Source organism: Sitophilus oryzae, unplaced genomic scaffold (assembly GCF_002938485.1).
Source record: "Sitophilus oryzae breed Bouriz unplaced genomic scaffold, Soryzae_2.0 scaffold_1592_pilon_pilon, whole genome shotgun sequence".
NCBI lineage: Eukaryota > Metazoa > Arthropoda > Insecta > Coleoptera > Curculionidae > Sitophilus > Sitophilus oryzae.
In genome coordinates this window covers 119,435-136,140 of record NW_022146272.1, presented here as the reverse complement: position 1 = coordinate 136,140, position 16,706 = coordinate 119,435, and the positions used below count along the sequence as shown (strand labels likewise).

The following is a 16,706-nucleotide window of genomic DNA, read 5'->3' as shown; positions in this document are numbered from 1 at the left end:
GGTACAAATTTTACCTTTTTTAAGATCTATTTTTTGTCAAAATTACACATGCATTATATTTATCTCAAAAATTATTAGAGATAGGTATAGGAAAACATACAGAAAAAAATATGGAGAAATGAAACTAGTTTTCATAAATGTAATAACATACCAGGTGTTCTATATTTAAACGATGATGCTACTACTTTTCAATTTAATCGGTAACACAATAACGCTGAATAGCGTATGCCAGTGGAGCAGGGTCGTTTATGTAAGAATACACATTTTCAAAAAAAAATCACCCTTCTTCGTACACGTCTAACCTCTCGTCCGCCGTAAATCACCCTGTATATATTTTTTTCTTAATTCTAAGCTACAAAATTGATATTATAACACAGCATAAACAAATCATGAAATAACCACCTACATCACTCAAATTACCACTTTTATAAACAGCAGTCGTAGCCAAAGATGAGCCAAAGAATCCTTGCCAACCATCTCCTTGTGGACCGAATAGCCAATGCCGTGAAATTAATAAGCAAGCGGTGTGTTCCTGCTTGCCGGATTACATCGGCAATCCGCCAAACTGCAGACCGGAATGTACGGTGAGCTCTGAATGTGCTCAGAACAAAGCGTGCATCAATCAGAAATGTACCGATCCCTGCCCTGGAACTTGCGGCCTGAACACTCAGTGTAACGTAGTGAACCACAGCCCCATCTGTAGTTGTCTGTCGGGTCATACAGGCGATCCATTCACTAGGTGTTACCCAATTCCGCGTAAGTGTAAATTGAATGTATCAATCGACATACCTATAATTATGCAGGATGTTTCAGAATGGAATTCTAATATTTAGGAATTTTATTTAGTTACTAACTCAAGCCCCTTTAATTTTTAAATTATGAGAATGTTTATAACCTAAATAATCAGAAGATTTTTGGCAAGTGAGATTTTTAACTTTATTTGTTGATTTGAAAGAATTTGAATTGAGATGAAAGAACAAAATATTCTTTCTTAATTATTAGTTAAATACTATTCTAAAAAGCCATTGGATTCAGAATCCACGAAAATAAATTTCTCTTTAATTTCAATGTGAGCATTCCGAACGTCAAAATAAGTGGTAGTAATTTTCAGTTAGTAGGAAAATCATTAAAGCTTCATTCGGAACCTCAAAATCAGTGGAATAAATTAGTAGTTTCAATTAGCGTAGAAGTTTGCCCATCTAATTTTAATGTAAGCATTCAGAACGTCATAATTAGTAGTAGTAATTCTCAATTAGTTGCAAAAGTTAACAAACTTGACTTTTCCACTAATTATACTTAAAAATTTGCGAGGAATGTTATTTTGGTCCTTGATTTTCAGCCGTCAAGAAAAATGTTGGTTAGAAATCACAAGTTTATTGTTTTATAAGCTAATTATTATGCTTTTTCTCTGGATACAACAGATTACTGCAAGCTGTTGCTAGGATATATTATTAATTTTAATTGTGTTTTTTGGACATTGTAAATGATCGTAAACTAAATAGTATAAAGTGTAATTGAAACCACTAATTTATTTCACTAATTGGGAGGTTCTGAATGAAGCTTAAGAACTCTAACTATAGAAATTTTAAAACATTTTCCGATGCATGTCATCAATTTTCAGTGACAAGCGATGGCGACAGCGCTGCCAGATTGTGATGGATTTATGAGATGAATCTTAATTTAAAAGTGACAAACAATATATTTAGTATATAATTTTTATATATTTCTTTAAGGCAGCAGCTACTCGCTACAAATTGAAATAAGTAGAAATAACTTGAAAGTGGTATAATGTGCACCAATCAAACTTACTTCTCTGTCTGCATTCAAGGATAATAAAGGACCTCAGGGAAGCTACAAGCGCTTTGCTTCGACTGTTTAAAGGCTTCGGTATATTTTCATTCCACAATTTCAAAAAATGCAATAAAAATCTCAAAAATTTAGTTCTTAAAAGAACTGTTTGTGCTTAGAAGTACGATTTAAGAAAAAAAAACTATGAAAAACGGCAAAAAACGAGAATTACTCCCAATAATTCAACAACACGATATTATACAAAATAATGACTGACACTAGGATAATTTTCAAATAATACACGACAACATTGCTGAACATGTCGCAATGTGACCAACAAGGCGATAATAAAAATCTGTTTACACTAATTTTTGCAGCTGTAATCTAAATAAAATATCTGTTACAATCATTTGCTCTATAAAGTATAATAAAGAGCTGCTTGGTATCTTAAATTAGTCAACAAATTTAAACATTTTTGCTAAAATTTCATTTACTCAGGTTTGTAGGCTTTAGTGTCAATTTCGATGTGATTGATGACGTACATCGGAAAATGTTTTAAAATTTCTACAGTAGTTAACTTTTCCACTAATTATAGTATAATATATCTCTGTTTTGAGATAATTCAGAATTTGCGTGTAATGTCATTTTGGCTTTTAATTATCATCCGTTAAAAAAACTGTGGTTAGAAATAAAAGTTTATTGTTTTATAAGCTAATTATTAAGCTTTTTCTATGGATACAACGATACAACTGACTACCGCAAGCTGTTTCTAGGATATTCTATTAATTTTAATTGTATTTTTTAGACATTGTCAATGGTAGTAAACTAAACTGGATATTTTAAGATATACTTTTTAAAATATTTTTGTCTTACTGGCACTTTTAGTATAACCGGAAGTAGCTGCCAATTTGGTTATTTTAAATAGAACCAATTACACAGGACCATTCATATTATTCGATCCGGAGCTAAAAGATTAATTTTTTTTTATAAGTCTTAGGTCTTTCAAGGACCAGTAGAGCTACAATTTAGAATTATTTTCAAAAGATACAGAGTGCCAAATAAATAAAAATATTAAATATATACACGCCTTGTATATTATTAAATTTTTGGTTTCTAAGATTAAGATAAAGATACATTTTGTTTCAACATTTACCTTACATAACCATAACGTCTTAAAATATTTACAATTTACAATTACTAGATTTTTTCTTTAAACATTGTGCTGCAATAATAAAAATAGTACCTACTAGTTTAGATAGGGTGTCTAAAAATTAAAGCTTCATTCAGAATCACGAAATTAGTGGAATAAATTAGTGGTTTCAATTATATTTTTTAGTTTACGCTCATTCACAATGTCTAAAAACACAATTAAAATTAATAGAATATACTAGTGACAGGAAGTCAGTTCTATCCATAGAGAAAGCCTAATATTTTGCTTATAAAACAATAAACTTTTGATTTCTAACCACAATTTCTCTTGAAGGATGATAATTAAAGACCAAAATGGCATTCCTCGCAGATTAAAGTATGGTTAGTGGCAAAAGTTAAAGGTTTGTTAACTTTTTTCTATTAATTGAAAGTTACTACCATTAATTTTGACGTTGTTAGAGGAACAAATTTTGACGCTAATTAAAACCACTAATTTCGAGGTTCCGAATGTAGATTGATTCTAAATAATTACTAGCTTTAAAAAGCACTATATACTTGTTTGATTTAAATGGTACACTCTGTAAATTTTACTAACATCAGAAGTTGATCATAATTTTCTATCAAATTGTATTGCTAATTCTTTCGTTTTTTGTAAATTCGCTAACAGTTGCATATACAGTTTTCGGCTATTTTTGGATTATATGGAAAAAAATGTATATTATACTCACATTCTACTGTCCTTCCATTTTTCTTTCGTTGCTTTTAATTTTTTATTTTAGTAATTAGAGATTGCAAATATACTGGGGGAAGAGAGAAATTGTGTTTCTTTAAGTATTTTTTCAACCAAACAATCTTACGGGACCGGGAAGTATAAAAGTATGTAGTAAAGTCTAGCTGTAGTTGAGATTTCGTTTAGACGCTTCATAATTTGTCAATACATGATACTAACTTCATTTTTCCACCCAGACTTGATTGGTCCAATTAATTGCAAATGTATGCCTTAAACATAAAGGAATATTGTAATTTTTAAGAACATTAGAACATTGTACTTAAACCACTATAAGCAAATTAGTCGTAAAAACAAATTTTATACTTCATAATATGTCAGTATATGATAATCAGTTTGTTTTTTTTTTCACCCGAACTTTAGTTCCATTACTTGTAACTTTATTTCTTAAGCATAAGATACGATTGTAATTAAATTGTTTCTTTTTTTCTTTAACCATTAGATTATAATCATGTAATTTTTTTCTTACTTTGGTATGAGGTTATATAATAAATTTAAAGATAGAAAACTTTTTTTTTATTTATGCGACGTTTCGCTCCAACACAGTGGCCTTTTTCAGGCACTTTATTCCAAAAACTTGAAGTCGTCTTGCCAGCACCAGTCTGTATCTCATACTGGCAATACGACTTCAAGATTTTAGAATAAAGTGTCTGAAAAAGCCCACTATGTTGGAGTGAAACGTCGACGTCGGTCGCATAAATAAAAAAAAGAAATTTTTCCATCTTTTAATTTATTATATAACCTCATACCCAGGAAAGGAAAAAAATTACATAAATTGTAATTAAACAATTATAAGCAAATTAGTCCTAAAGACAGATTTATTAAAGTTACATGACGTTAATAAAATTGTTTACTGAAATTATGTAGGCACATATTTTACACAAAGGAAATTTCTATTATCAAATTCCAATCTGTTATCAATTAACCTACAACGACCTGAAAATATAATTACTCCTCCCCCAGTATATTTTTAATCCCTTAGGATAATGGAATGTGAGTATATAATTATTTTTCCATATAATCCAAAAATAGCCGAAAAACGTTTATGCAATAATTACCGTAAATTCAGACTTTATTTATGATTATTAATCAAGGTAAAATGGAATATTTACATTTTAGAATTTTGTGAAACAAGTAACAAATTAACAAAAATACAGCATTCAATTTTGAAACATCCTGTAAATTGCGGGGTTTCTACTGTAAACACTATAATTTCCATAGATAGATTTCCTTCAATCAGATATTTTTAAATTCACCCTTTTAGCTCCCACACCAACTATAATTGAAGAAGTTAACCCATGCATACCATCACCTTGTGGTCCTAACGCAGAGTGTCAGAATGTACAGGGATCCCCCATATGCAGATGTTTGCCTACATTCATTGGAAATCCACCCAACTGTAGACCCGAATGCGTTATCAATCAAGAATGCTCTAGTAACTTAGCCTGCATTAGACAAAAATGTTCAGACCCATGTCCAGGCTCTTGTGGATTCGGCGCTCAATGTTCTGTAATAAATCACACACCGATTTGTAGTTGTCCAGACGGATACACCGGTGATCCGTTTGTTAATTGTGTCCTTAAACCTCCCGAGGCTCCAAAACCAGTGGAAACTGATCCATGTAATCCATCTCCATGCGGATCCAATGCTCAATGTGCCAATGGAATATGTACATGTTTGCCTGAATATCAGGGTGATCCTTACAGAGGATGTAGGCCAGAATGTGTCTTAAATAGTGACTGTCCACGGGACAGAGCCTGTATCAGAAATAAGTGTGTTGACCCTTGTCCTGGAACCTGTGGAACTAATACTGTATGCTCTGTAATAAACCATATTCCTATGTGTTCATGCATTGACGGATATACAGGAAATGCCTTTGTGATTTGTTCACGGATTCCACGTAAGAGAAAATTTGATATAATAGTGACTGGCAAAAAGTTTACAACAAATAGAAAAAATTACAAGATCGGAAAATTATATTTTAAAATTTACACTTTTTAGGATAATAATAATTTACTTTTTCAATTTTTTCTTCCCAATGTTTCAATAGATTTTTAATGCAAAATATCATTAGGTAGTTACTTTTGTGGTAGCTTTCAACATTTTTGATAAAATTTCACTTTTTCTTCAACATTCAAATCCATATTGAAAATCCCGTCATTTAAAACCCACCACTAATACAGGGTGGTTCCAACTGTATTCCGGAAACTTTGGCAGCATATTCTGCAGATAAAAATAAGTAAACAACTTCGTATAAATGTATGTCCCAAAATACTTATTTTCGGAGATACAGTTTCATTTTTATTTCGATTTTTTCCAGATAATTTCTGATCAAAATTGGTGTCTGGGAGCTTTTTGACATGAGAAATTTGATTTTGATATCAATGATTTTTTACGTAAAAAATGTCTCTTGTACTTGTGAGCTAAAAATCTCTACGAGCCACCGTTCTCAAGATATTAAGAATGAAAATAGTAAATACATGTCATTATTGACAAAAAAATAAACATGTTGAGTAGATAGTTATATCATAGTTATATCACTGTATTGATAAATTTTGGAACTTTTTATTTTCTTATATTAATCATCATAATTTTTTTATCGAAAAAACTATGATAAAACAGATTCTGTTTAACTTTTATTACAAAAATATTTCAAATTTATTATTTCAGTCTAATATGTTTAATTATTAACAGTCAACATGTTTAATTATGTCAATGATGACAGGTATTGATAATTTCGATTCCAAATATCTCGAGAACCGTTACTCGTAGCGATTTTTACTAAGAGACCTTTTTTAAGTAAAAAACGTCGTAAATGTATATTTTTTACTCAGTAGTTTTATACAGGTACAAACTAAAAGTTATTACTCTTCATACCAGTTAAAAATATGTAGGTGGCGCCCTCTACAACTAGGAGTCATAAAAATCCTTTATGGGTATTTCGCCACTGCACTACAAGAAAATCTACAAAATAAAATAGTTATTTTTTGTAAACACTTCTGGGTTAAATCTAAACGGACACTGTCAGAAGTTAAGTTTACAGTTATACAAATTTGCTTAACAAAGAAAAAAATGTTTAACGTTTCGGAAAGTTTATCTTTTCCGTCGTCGGAAGCAAAAAAAATACAAAGAATAAGAAAAAAAAATATTTAAACTATTTAAATTCAACTATTCGAGAACACTAGGTTTAACGCAGAAGTGTTTACAAAAAATAACTATTTTATTTTGTATATTTTCTTGCAGTGCAGTGGCGAAATACCCATAAAGGATTTTTTTTTGGAGAGATGAATCCGCCACATAGGTAAAGACATTTTTTAGGAGTCATATAGACATCAAAATAAATTTCTCATGTCAAAAAACTCAGACACCAATTTTCATCCAAATATTGATGTTACTTCAGAAATTATTTGGAAACAAATCGAAATAAAAATGAAACTTCTACTCCCTGTATCTCCGAAACTAAGCATTTTTAGACATACATTTATACGAACTTCTTTACTTATTTTTATCCAAGTTTCGGGAATACAGTTCGGACCACCCTGTATATGTTTATGTAAAGTGCCTGCGTTACTGGTTTTACATACATAATATAGCTATGGAGCTTGCTGATCTAATTCAACATAGGGCTTTTAATTGATAATAAACAGACAATTTATTGCAAACTTTTTGGCGGATTCTATTTAGTTTTTCATTAAGACATTTAAAAGAGTTTTTTCCTTACTTATAAACGTTTTAGCCGAAGCACCTAAAAACCCATGTAATCCATCACCATGTGGACCAAATACTCAATGTCGTGAGATAAATGGACAAGCTGTTTGTTCTTGTGTACCAAACTTCATCGGATCACCACCTACATGTAGACCCGAATGCGTAACTAGTTCCGAATGTCCCCTAAATCAAGCCTGTATTAATCAAAAGTGTATTGATCCATGTCCAGGCACTTGCGGCATAAACGCCCTATGTCAAGTGATTAATCATAATCCGATATGCACTTGTTCCAACGGATTCACTGGCGATCCGTTCATTAGATGCACGCAAATTCGTAAGACAAACTCTAACAAGAATAATTCTAAACTAACAAACGTAACTATTTTAGAACAAGTACCAGTCGAATACAAGAATCCTTGTAATCCTTCTCCGTGTGGTCCAAACGCGCAGTGTAGAGAAATAAACGGATCTCCATCGTGTTCTTGTTTGGAAAATTATATTGGACAGCCGCCCAATTGCAAACCAGAGTGTGTCAGCAATAGTGAATGCCCCAATCATTTGGCGTGTATAAATCAAAAATGCAAAGACCCGTGTCCAGGGACTTGCGGACAAAACACCGAATGTCGAGTTATTAGTCATACCCCTAATTGTGTATGTTTACCTGGATTTACTGGAGATCCATTTACTATCTGCTCTTTAGAAGGTACTTTACATTAATATACAATAATATTTTTAATAAACAATAACACTTTTCATTCTTAAAGTAAATATAATTAAAACGTATTTTTGAAGTGAAACTTCTTTACGCTAGCGAGAGGAAAAGTGATAGCGGCACATGCCGCAGTTGCCACAGCTACCCCATTCGGGGTAGATCTTTGTAAAACAATTTAACCCCGCTAACTCGGGATGAAAAATAAGCTTGTGGCAACGATCTGTGCCATACGCTGCTAAGAAAATCACTATAATAAACTTGATACTATACCAGCTTTGATTTCATGCATATTTTCATCGATAACTTTGTAGCTTATTAATAACGGTCTATGTAAAGCATCTAGCTCATTTGGCAGCTCAGAATTAGAATTTAGAGTTGGTAACTCGCATTTTCATTGGAGGAGAATGTCATATTTATTTCATACCAATAATGAACGAGAATATTCGTATCATTTAATAAAGTTACTGTAAATCACTATAAATAATGAATTGTTTGTAAATGAGCTGTAATTTCTGTGTTATTAATCCGGTAAATGATGGAGATAAACAATTGTGATTGATTAAAATTTTAATTTAAGATGAAACTTTTGTTAACAATGATATAATGAAGAATAATGACCAAAATAATGACAGGTGACATCTGTCTAAAAAAGATAGCGATTTAGAGTAACAATTTGGTTATGTAAAATTTAGAGTGACAATATTGATTATGCAAAAGAAATACATATTCTACGAGTTTACTGGTTGTCTAACGATTAACATTAACTTAAAAATAAATCGCCAACATGAACAAAACATTTAAACAAAAACAGACCACAGATCACACAAAACAAATTGTTGGTTAGAAGCAGTTACTAGTAGTTAGAGATATAGATGTAGTAGTATTTTGGTTTAATGGTCACAGCTATATATACGGTTTTATATTAACTCTATTTTTTTGAAGTTTATAAAAAGCATTAAAAAAAAAGATATCCTTCAAATCTTCCAATTTAATAGTTGTTAGTAAGAAGTTTCACTTCAAATATGCGCACATAGTGCACACATTTTTTTTAATATTTTGTATCGGTATTATAAACAGATGTACAATTTACAGTGAAACCTATACCTGTTGAAAGGCCCACACCCTGCTTACCTTCTCCATGTGGAGCAAATGCTATTTGTAGAGAACAAAATGGTGCCGGAACTTGCTCGTGCTTACCTGAATTTATCGGAAATGCCTATGAAAGTTGTAGACCAGAATGCACTATTAATTCCGATTGTCCATCCAATAAAGCTTGCTTAAGAAATAAATGCGTAGACCCTTGTCCAGGCACTTGTGGACAGAATGCAGAATGTCAAGTCGTTAATCATTTACCATCTTGTACATGTCTACCGAGATTCACTGGTGATCCATTCCGATTCTGTCATTTAATACCCCCTGAAGGTAAGAATTATTACTAAGAAAATTATTTTTTTTAACTTTCTTACTTTTAGTAACTAAAGATGAAGGTACTCCTTGTCAACCATCACCTTGTGGACCTAATAGTCAATGTCGCGAAGTAAACGGTCAAGCAGTGTGTTCTTGTTTGCCTAATTATATCGGTAGTCCCCCTGGTTGCAGACCTGAGTGTACTGTGAGCACAGAATGTCCCAGTACAAAAGCATGTATTAATCAAAAATGTACTGATCCTTGTCCTGGAACGTGTGGATTAAACGCAAACTGTCAAGTAGTAAACCATAGCCCTATATGTAGTTGCACGAATGGATTTACGGGTGATCCGTTTACGAGATGTTATGCCATACCACCTCCAGAACCAGCAAAACCGATTTATGACCAAAATCCTTGTTTGCCTTCACCGTGTGGACCAAATAGTCAATGTCGCGATATCGGTGGAAATCCGTCATGTTCCTGCTTACCAACATACATAGGAAGCCCACCCAAGTGTCGTCCAGAGTGTACTATTAATTCTGAATGCTCCAGTAACTTGGCTTGTATACAACAGAAGTGCAGAGATCCATGTCCAGGTTCATGTGGCACTAATGCCCAGTGCTCTGTAATTAATCACACACCAATATGCACCTGTATTGAGGGATATATTGGTGATCCGTTTACTTTATGTTCTCCTAAACCACCTGCATTACCAGAACCAGTAGAAACTGATCCGTGCAATCCTTCACCTTGTGGTGTTAATACTCGGTGCAATGATGGGGTTTGTACATGCCTTCCAGAATATCAAGGAGATCCGTATCGTGGATGCAGACCTGAATGTGTACTTAACGCTGATTGTCCAAAAGATCGAACATGCATTAGAAATAAATGTCAAGATCCTTGCCCTGGTACATGTGGTACTAATGCTGAATGCGCAGTTATTAATCATATTCCAATTTGTTCCTGCTTGACAGGATACACAGGAAATGCTTTCGTTATTTGTTCCAAGATTCCAGGTATAGTTATTAAAGTCGACATGACTTTAATCTTTATTAATTATACTATTACATTTCAGTTGAGATTCCTAAAAATCCATGCCAACCTTCGCCATGTGGTCCCAATAGCCAATGTCGTGAAATTAATGGCCAAGCGGTATGCTCGTGTGTACCAGGTTTTATCGGAAGTCCACCAACCTGCCGGCCGGAATGCGTTACTAGTTCCGAATGTGCTCTAAATAAAGCGTGTCTTAATCAAAAATGCATTGATCCTTGCCCAGGCACATGTGGTTTAAATGCACAATGCCAAGTTGTTAATCATAATCCTATTTGCAGTTGTCTACCAGGTCAAACAGGCGATCCCTTTACTAGATGTTTACCAATAAGTAATATTTAAATAGTAATATTTTATAGAAGTTTATAATTAATTAAATGACATTTTAGGAGAAGAACCTGTAGTAGCGACCAATCCTTGTCAACCAAATCCTTGTGGCCCGAATGCTCAATGTAAAGCTATCGGAGACTCGCCATCTTGTTCTTGTCTTTTAGATTTTATCGGTACCCCACCAAACTGTCGTCCGGAATGTGTCAGCAATAGTGAATGCGCCTCTCATCTTGCCTGTATTAATCAAAAGTGTAAAGATCCTTGCCCAGGCAATTGCGGACAAAATGCAGAATGCCGAGTAGTAAGTCACACACCAAACTGCGTATGTCTTCCAGGATTTATAGGCAATCCATTTGTCAATTGTATTCAAAAACAACAAGACGTCGTTGTTGAAAGACCCACACCATGCATACCTTCACCTTGCGGTGCTAACGCATTGTGTAGAGAACAAAATGGAGCAGGTGCCTGTCAATGTATCGATGATTATATAGGAAATCCCTACGAAGGATGTAGACCTGAGTGTACACTTAACTCCGATTGTCCATCAAATAAAGCTTGTATTAATAACAAATGTAAAGACCCTTGTCCAGGATCGTGCGGTGCCAATGCACAGTGTCAAGTAATTAATCATTTACCATCTTGTACTTGCATTGTAGGATATACAGGCGATCCTTTCCGATACTGTACTATAGTCATTGAAGAACGTAAGTTGACAAATACATTATTATCGATATTTACATAATTTCAAAAATTCATAAACATTCTAGCTGTAATACCAGCAACTCTTAACCCATGCCAACCAAATCCATGTGGACCCAACAGTCAATGTCGTGAAATAAATGGACAAGCCGTATGCTCCTGTCTCCCAGAATACATTGGAAGTCCCCCAGGCTGTAGACCAGAATGCGTTGTGAGCTCTGAATGTTTATCAGATAAGGCTTGTGTAAATAAGAAATGTATTGATCCATGCCCGGGTACCTGCGGTTTAAACGCGAATTGTCAGGTCATAAATCATAGTCCAATTTGCAGTTGCAAAAATGGATTTACCGGTGATCCATTCACTCGTTGTTACAATGTACCAGGTACACACCATCATAAATACAGATTTTTTTGGTAAAAATTAACTCACAATATATTTTTAGAACTTCCACCTGAACCTGAAAGGCCAACAATCAAAAATCCTTGCGTACCATCACCTTGCGGACCCAATTCACAATGTCAAGATATCGGCGGTCTACCATCTTGTTCCTGTTTGAGAAATTATATTGGGGCACCACCAAATTGCAAACCGGAATGTACAATAAATTCCGAATGCCCAAGTAACCAAGCTTGCATACAGCAAAAATGTACGGATCCATGCCCTGGCTTATGTGGCACTGGAGCTCAATGTTCCACTTTTAATCACATTCCAATATGTACATGCTTAGAAGGCTATATTGGTGATCCGTTTACTGTATGTAATGTAAAGCCTGCCGAAGCACCCATAGAACAAAAAGATCCTTGTAATCCCTCACCATGTGGCTCAAATGCTCAATGTGATAATGGAGTTTGTACTTGTATCATCGAATACCAAGGCGATCCTTACATTGGTTGTAGACCAGAATGCCTTCTTAACAACGAATGTCCAAAAAATAAAGCTTGCATCAGAAATAAATGTGTTGACCCTTGCCCAGGAGTTTGCGGCCAAAATGCTGAATGCAATGTTATTAACCATATTCCTAGTTGTACTTGTATTAGCGGATATCAAGGAAACGCTTTTATTAGTTGCAATCTGATACCACAGGAAGTCCCTAAAAATCCTTGCAATCCTTCGCCTTGTGGGCCTAATAGCCAATGTAGAGAAGTTAATGGGCAAGCAGTGTGCTCCTGTGTTCCAGGATATATTGGAAGTCCGCCAACATGTAGGCCCGAGTGTGTTATCTCTAACGAGTGTCCTTTGAATAAAGCATGCGTTAACCAAAAATGTATTGATCCTTGTCCAGGAACGTGTGGGATTAATACATTATGTCAAGTTGTGAATCACAATCCAATTTGTAGTTGCGTATCAAAATACACAGGAGATCCATTTACTAGATGTATTCCAATCGGTAATTTTTAAAATATTCATAGAAAACTTAGAAAGAATATTAATTTTATATATAATTTCAGTGGAGGAACCTATTGTCTCAGTGGATCCTTGTAATCCATCACCTTGCGGTCCTAATGCTATTTGTAAGGATATAGGTGGTTCACCATCATGTTCTTGTTTACCTGAATATATTGGATCTCCACCAAACTGTCGTCCAGAATGCGTTAGTAACAGCGACTGTGCAGCTAACTTGGCTTGTATAAACCAAAAATGTAAAGATCCATGTCCTGGAATCTGTGGTCAGAATGCAGAATGCAAGGTTGTTAGTCACACACCAAATTGTGTTTGCATCCCTGGTTACGTAGGAAATCCCTTTATACAGTGTAATATTATAGAAGGTATTATAGTGTAAATTATTATTTTTTAAACATATTTTTAATTGATTAAAATTTTAGTTCCACCGAGAGAGCAAATTAATCCTTGTTACCCCTCACCCTGTGGTTCAAACGCTATATGTAGGGAATCGAACAAGGCTGGTTCTTGTAGTTGCATTGAAGGGTATCTGGGTAATCCTTACGAAGGGTGTAGACCTGAGTGTGTTTTAAATTCTGATTGTCCGTCAAATAAAGCTTGTGTGCGTAATCATTGTGAAGACCCTTGCCCCGGAACCTGTGGTCAAAACGCGGAATGTCAAGTTATCAACCACTTACCATCTTGTACCTGCTTTACTGGTTATACTGGTGATCCATTCCGTTACTGCAATGTAATTACACAAGAACTTCGTAAGTATTTGTTTTCACTCTGTCGTTGAACATACTTATTTCCACATCACAACTTATTTCTAGCACAAGAACCAATAAATCCATGCACACCAAATCCATGCGGGCCTAATAGCCAATGTCGGGAAGCTAACAATCAAGCAGTGTGTTCTTGCTTACCTAATTACATTGGTAGTCCCCCTAGTTGTAGACCGGAATGCACCGTCAGCTCTGAGTGTGCTCAAAACAAAGCATGCATAAATCAAAAATGTGTAGATCCATGTCCGGGAACTTGTGGTATTAATGCTCAGTGCAACGTTATAAATCATAGCCCGATATGCTCTTGTAACGTTGGGCACACAGGTGATCCATTCACGAGATGTTATCCAATACCACGTAAGATTTGCTTTTCAAATTACACACATACATCTAACAATATTTTTTCAGCTCCTCCTAAAGAACAACCGGAACCTGTTATTACAAACCCATGTGTACCATCTCCTTGTGGTCCACATTCAATATGTCAAAATATTAATGGCGCTCCTTCATGCTCTTGTATTAGCAACTACATAGGAAGTCCACCAAATTGTAGACCAGAATGTACAATTAATTCAGAATGCGTCAGTCGTCTGGCATGTATTAACGAGAAATGTAGAGATCCATGCCCTGGATCTTGTGGACTTGGTGCCCAATGTTCTGTTATAAATCACACCCCTATTTGTATCTGTCCTGAAGGATATACCGGAGATCCGTTCACTAGTTGTATATTAAAGCCTGTACTACCAGCACCTGTTGAGGAAGATCGTTGCAACCCATCACCTTGCGGATCAAATGCAATTTGTAATGAAGGAATTTGCACTTGCTTACCTGAATATCAAGGTAACCCCTACATCGGTTGTCGACCGGAATGTGTGCTTAACACAGATTGTTCCCGAGATAAAGCATGTATTAACCAAAAATGCCGTGATCCGTGCCCTGGTACCTGTGGTCAGAATGCCGAATGCTCTGTAATTAATCATATTCCAAATTGTAACTGTATACAAGGTTATATTGGGGATCCATTTGTATTGTGTTCCAAAATACCTCCAGAAATACCAAAGAATCCTTGCAATCCGTCACCATGTGGTCCAAATAGTCAATGCCGAGAGATAAACGGCCAAGCAGTTTGCTCTTGTGTTCCTGGATATATAGGAAGCCCTCCAACTTGCAGACCGGAATGCGTTACTTCTACAGATTGTCCATTAAACCAAGCTTGTTTAAATCAAGTATGCATAGATCCATGCCCAGGAACGTGTGGCTTAAACGCCTTATGTCAAGTGATCAATCATAATCCGGTGTGTAGTTGTCAATCTAGATATACCGGAGATCCCTTCACTAGGTGTTTGCCTATAAGTAAGTACAGGAATAAAATAATATATTCAGTTAAAAAGGGATATATTTTAGGAGAAGAACCGGTCGTAACAACAAATCCTTGCGTTCCATCACCGTGTGGTCCAAATTCGGAATGTAGAGAGATCAATGGATCTCCGTCGTGTTCTTGTTTGTCAGAGTTCATAGGATCTCCACCCAATTGTCGTCCAGAATGTATTGGCAACAGCGAATGTGCAAATCATTTAGCATGTATTAACAACAAATGTAAAGACCCGTGTCCAGGAACGTGCGGACAAAACGCCGAATGCCGCGTAGTTAGTCACACCCCGAACTGTTACTGCTTACCTAATTATTACGGAAATCCATTCCAGTCTTGTGCAATTGCCGAAGGTATATTTCAGTATAACCCGACATTTTTACGTATGTTATTAAAATTTTATTTAAATTTAGTTCCAGCTAAACCGGAAATAACCAATCCATGCATCCCAACACCATGTGGTATTAATGCTATTTGCAAGGAACAAAGAGGCGCAGGTTCATGCGTTTGTATACCAGAATTTATAGGCAATCCTTATGAAGGTTGCCGACCTGAATGTTCATTAAATTCAGACTGTCCCTCAAACAAAGCTTGCATTAACAATAAATGCAAAGATCCTTGCCCAGGAACTTGCGGTCTTAACTCACAATGTCAAGTTATTAATCACTTACCGTCGTGTACTTGCATATTTGGATATACCGGGGATCCATTCAGAAATTGTTATCTTATACCAAAGGAAGAACGTAAGGCGAAAATTATCTCGTTAAGTAGACAAACCTTAATTTCATATCAAAATATTTTTATTTTCAGCTGTTGTTGTACCTAGCAATCCTTGTCAGCCATCACCTTGCGGTCCTAACAGTCAATGTCGCGAAATAAACAGTCAAGCTGTCTGTTCTTGCCTCCCAGAATATACAGGAACCCCACCTAACTGTAGACCTGAGTGTACAGTTAGCTCGGAATGTCCGCAAAATAAAGCATGTATAAACCAGAAATGCGCTGACCCCTGTCCTGGTACTTGTGGCTTGAGCACTCAATGCACAGTTATTAATCATAGTCCAATATGTAGTTGTCTCGCTGGATACACCGGTGATCCATTTACTAGATGTTATACATTGCCACGTAAGACTGATTTCTTCAATTATTAAACCTGTTTTAAAATGTATCGATTTTAGCACCACCACCTAGCCCTCCAACCACAATTGTGGAGACCAACCCCTGCGTACCATCACCTTGCGGTCCAAATAGTCAATGCAGGAATGTAGGAGGCAATCCAAGTTGTTCCTGTTTAGTTAGCTACATAGGGGCACCACCTAAATGCCGACCAGAATGTGTGGTCAATTCGGAGTGTCCCAGTAATACGGCTTGTATAAATAAGAAATGTATAGATCCATGTCCAGGATCGTGTGGTATCGGTGCATCTTGTCGTGTCATAAATCATAGTCCAACATGCACGTGCCCTACAGGTTATATTGGAGATGCTTTTATTGCGTGCACACCTAAACCACTACCACCAAGTAAGAAATATATTATGAAAAATA

At 35.2% G+C, this 16,706-nt stretch overlaps 1 protein-coding gene across 1 annotated transcript in view; it reads left to right on the top strand.

Moving 5' to 3' along the window:
• Nucleotides 1–438: 438 nt before the first annotated feature.
• The window catches only part of LOC115879968, a gene marked incomplete at its 5' end in the record, with an annotated part of 40,071 nt that continues 23,803 nt past the window's right edge, over nucleotides 439–16,706 (top strand). Inside the window, 18 exons of the mRNA XM_030897042.1 lie at nucleotides 439–756; nucleotides 4,989–5,624; nucleotides 7,461–7,766; nucleotides 7,821–8,135; nucleotides 9,237–9,566; nucleotides 9,617–10,567; nucleotides 10,627–10,932; nucleotides 10,991–11,635; nucleotides 11,699–12,013; nucleotides 12,074–13,018; nucleotides 13,080–13,397; nucleotides 13,455–13,781; nucleotides 13,845–14,153; nucleotides 14,205–15,149; nucleotides 15,201–15,518; nucleotides 15,579–15,908; nucleotides 15,976–16,287; nucleotides 16,341–16,682. Of these exons, the coding sequence (XP_030752902.1) occupies nucleotides 439–756; nucleotides 4,989–5,624; nucleotides 7,461–7,766; nucleotides 7,821–8,135; nucleotides 9,237–9,566; nucleotides 9,617–10,567; nucleotides 10,627–10,932; nucleotides 10,991–11,635; nucleotides 11,699–12,013; nucleotides 12,074–13,018; nucleotides 13,080–13,397; nucleotides 13,455–13,781; nucleotides 13,845–14,153; nucleotides 14,205–15,149; nucleotides 15,201–15,518; nucleotides 15,579–15,908; nucleotides 15,976–16,287; nucleotides 16,341–16,682 (8,268 nt within the window). The remainder of the gene's footprint in view (nucleotides 757–4,988; nucleotides 5,625–7,460; nucleotides 7,767–7,820; nucleotides 8,136–9,236; nucleotides 9,567–9,616; nucleotides 10,568–10,626; nucleotides 10,933–10,990; nucleotides 11,636–11,698; nucleotides 12,014–12,073; nucleotides 13,019–13,079; nucleotides 13,398–13,454; nucleotides 13,782–13,844; nucleotides 14,154–14,204; nucleotides 15,150–15,200; nucleotides 15,519–15,578; nucleotides 15,909–15,975; nucleotides 16,288–16,340; nucleotides 16,683–16,706) is intronic.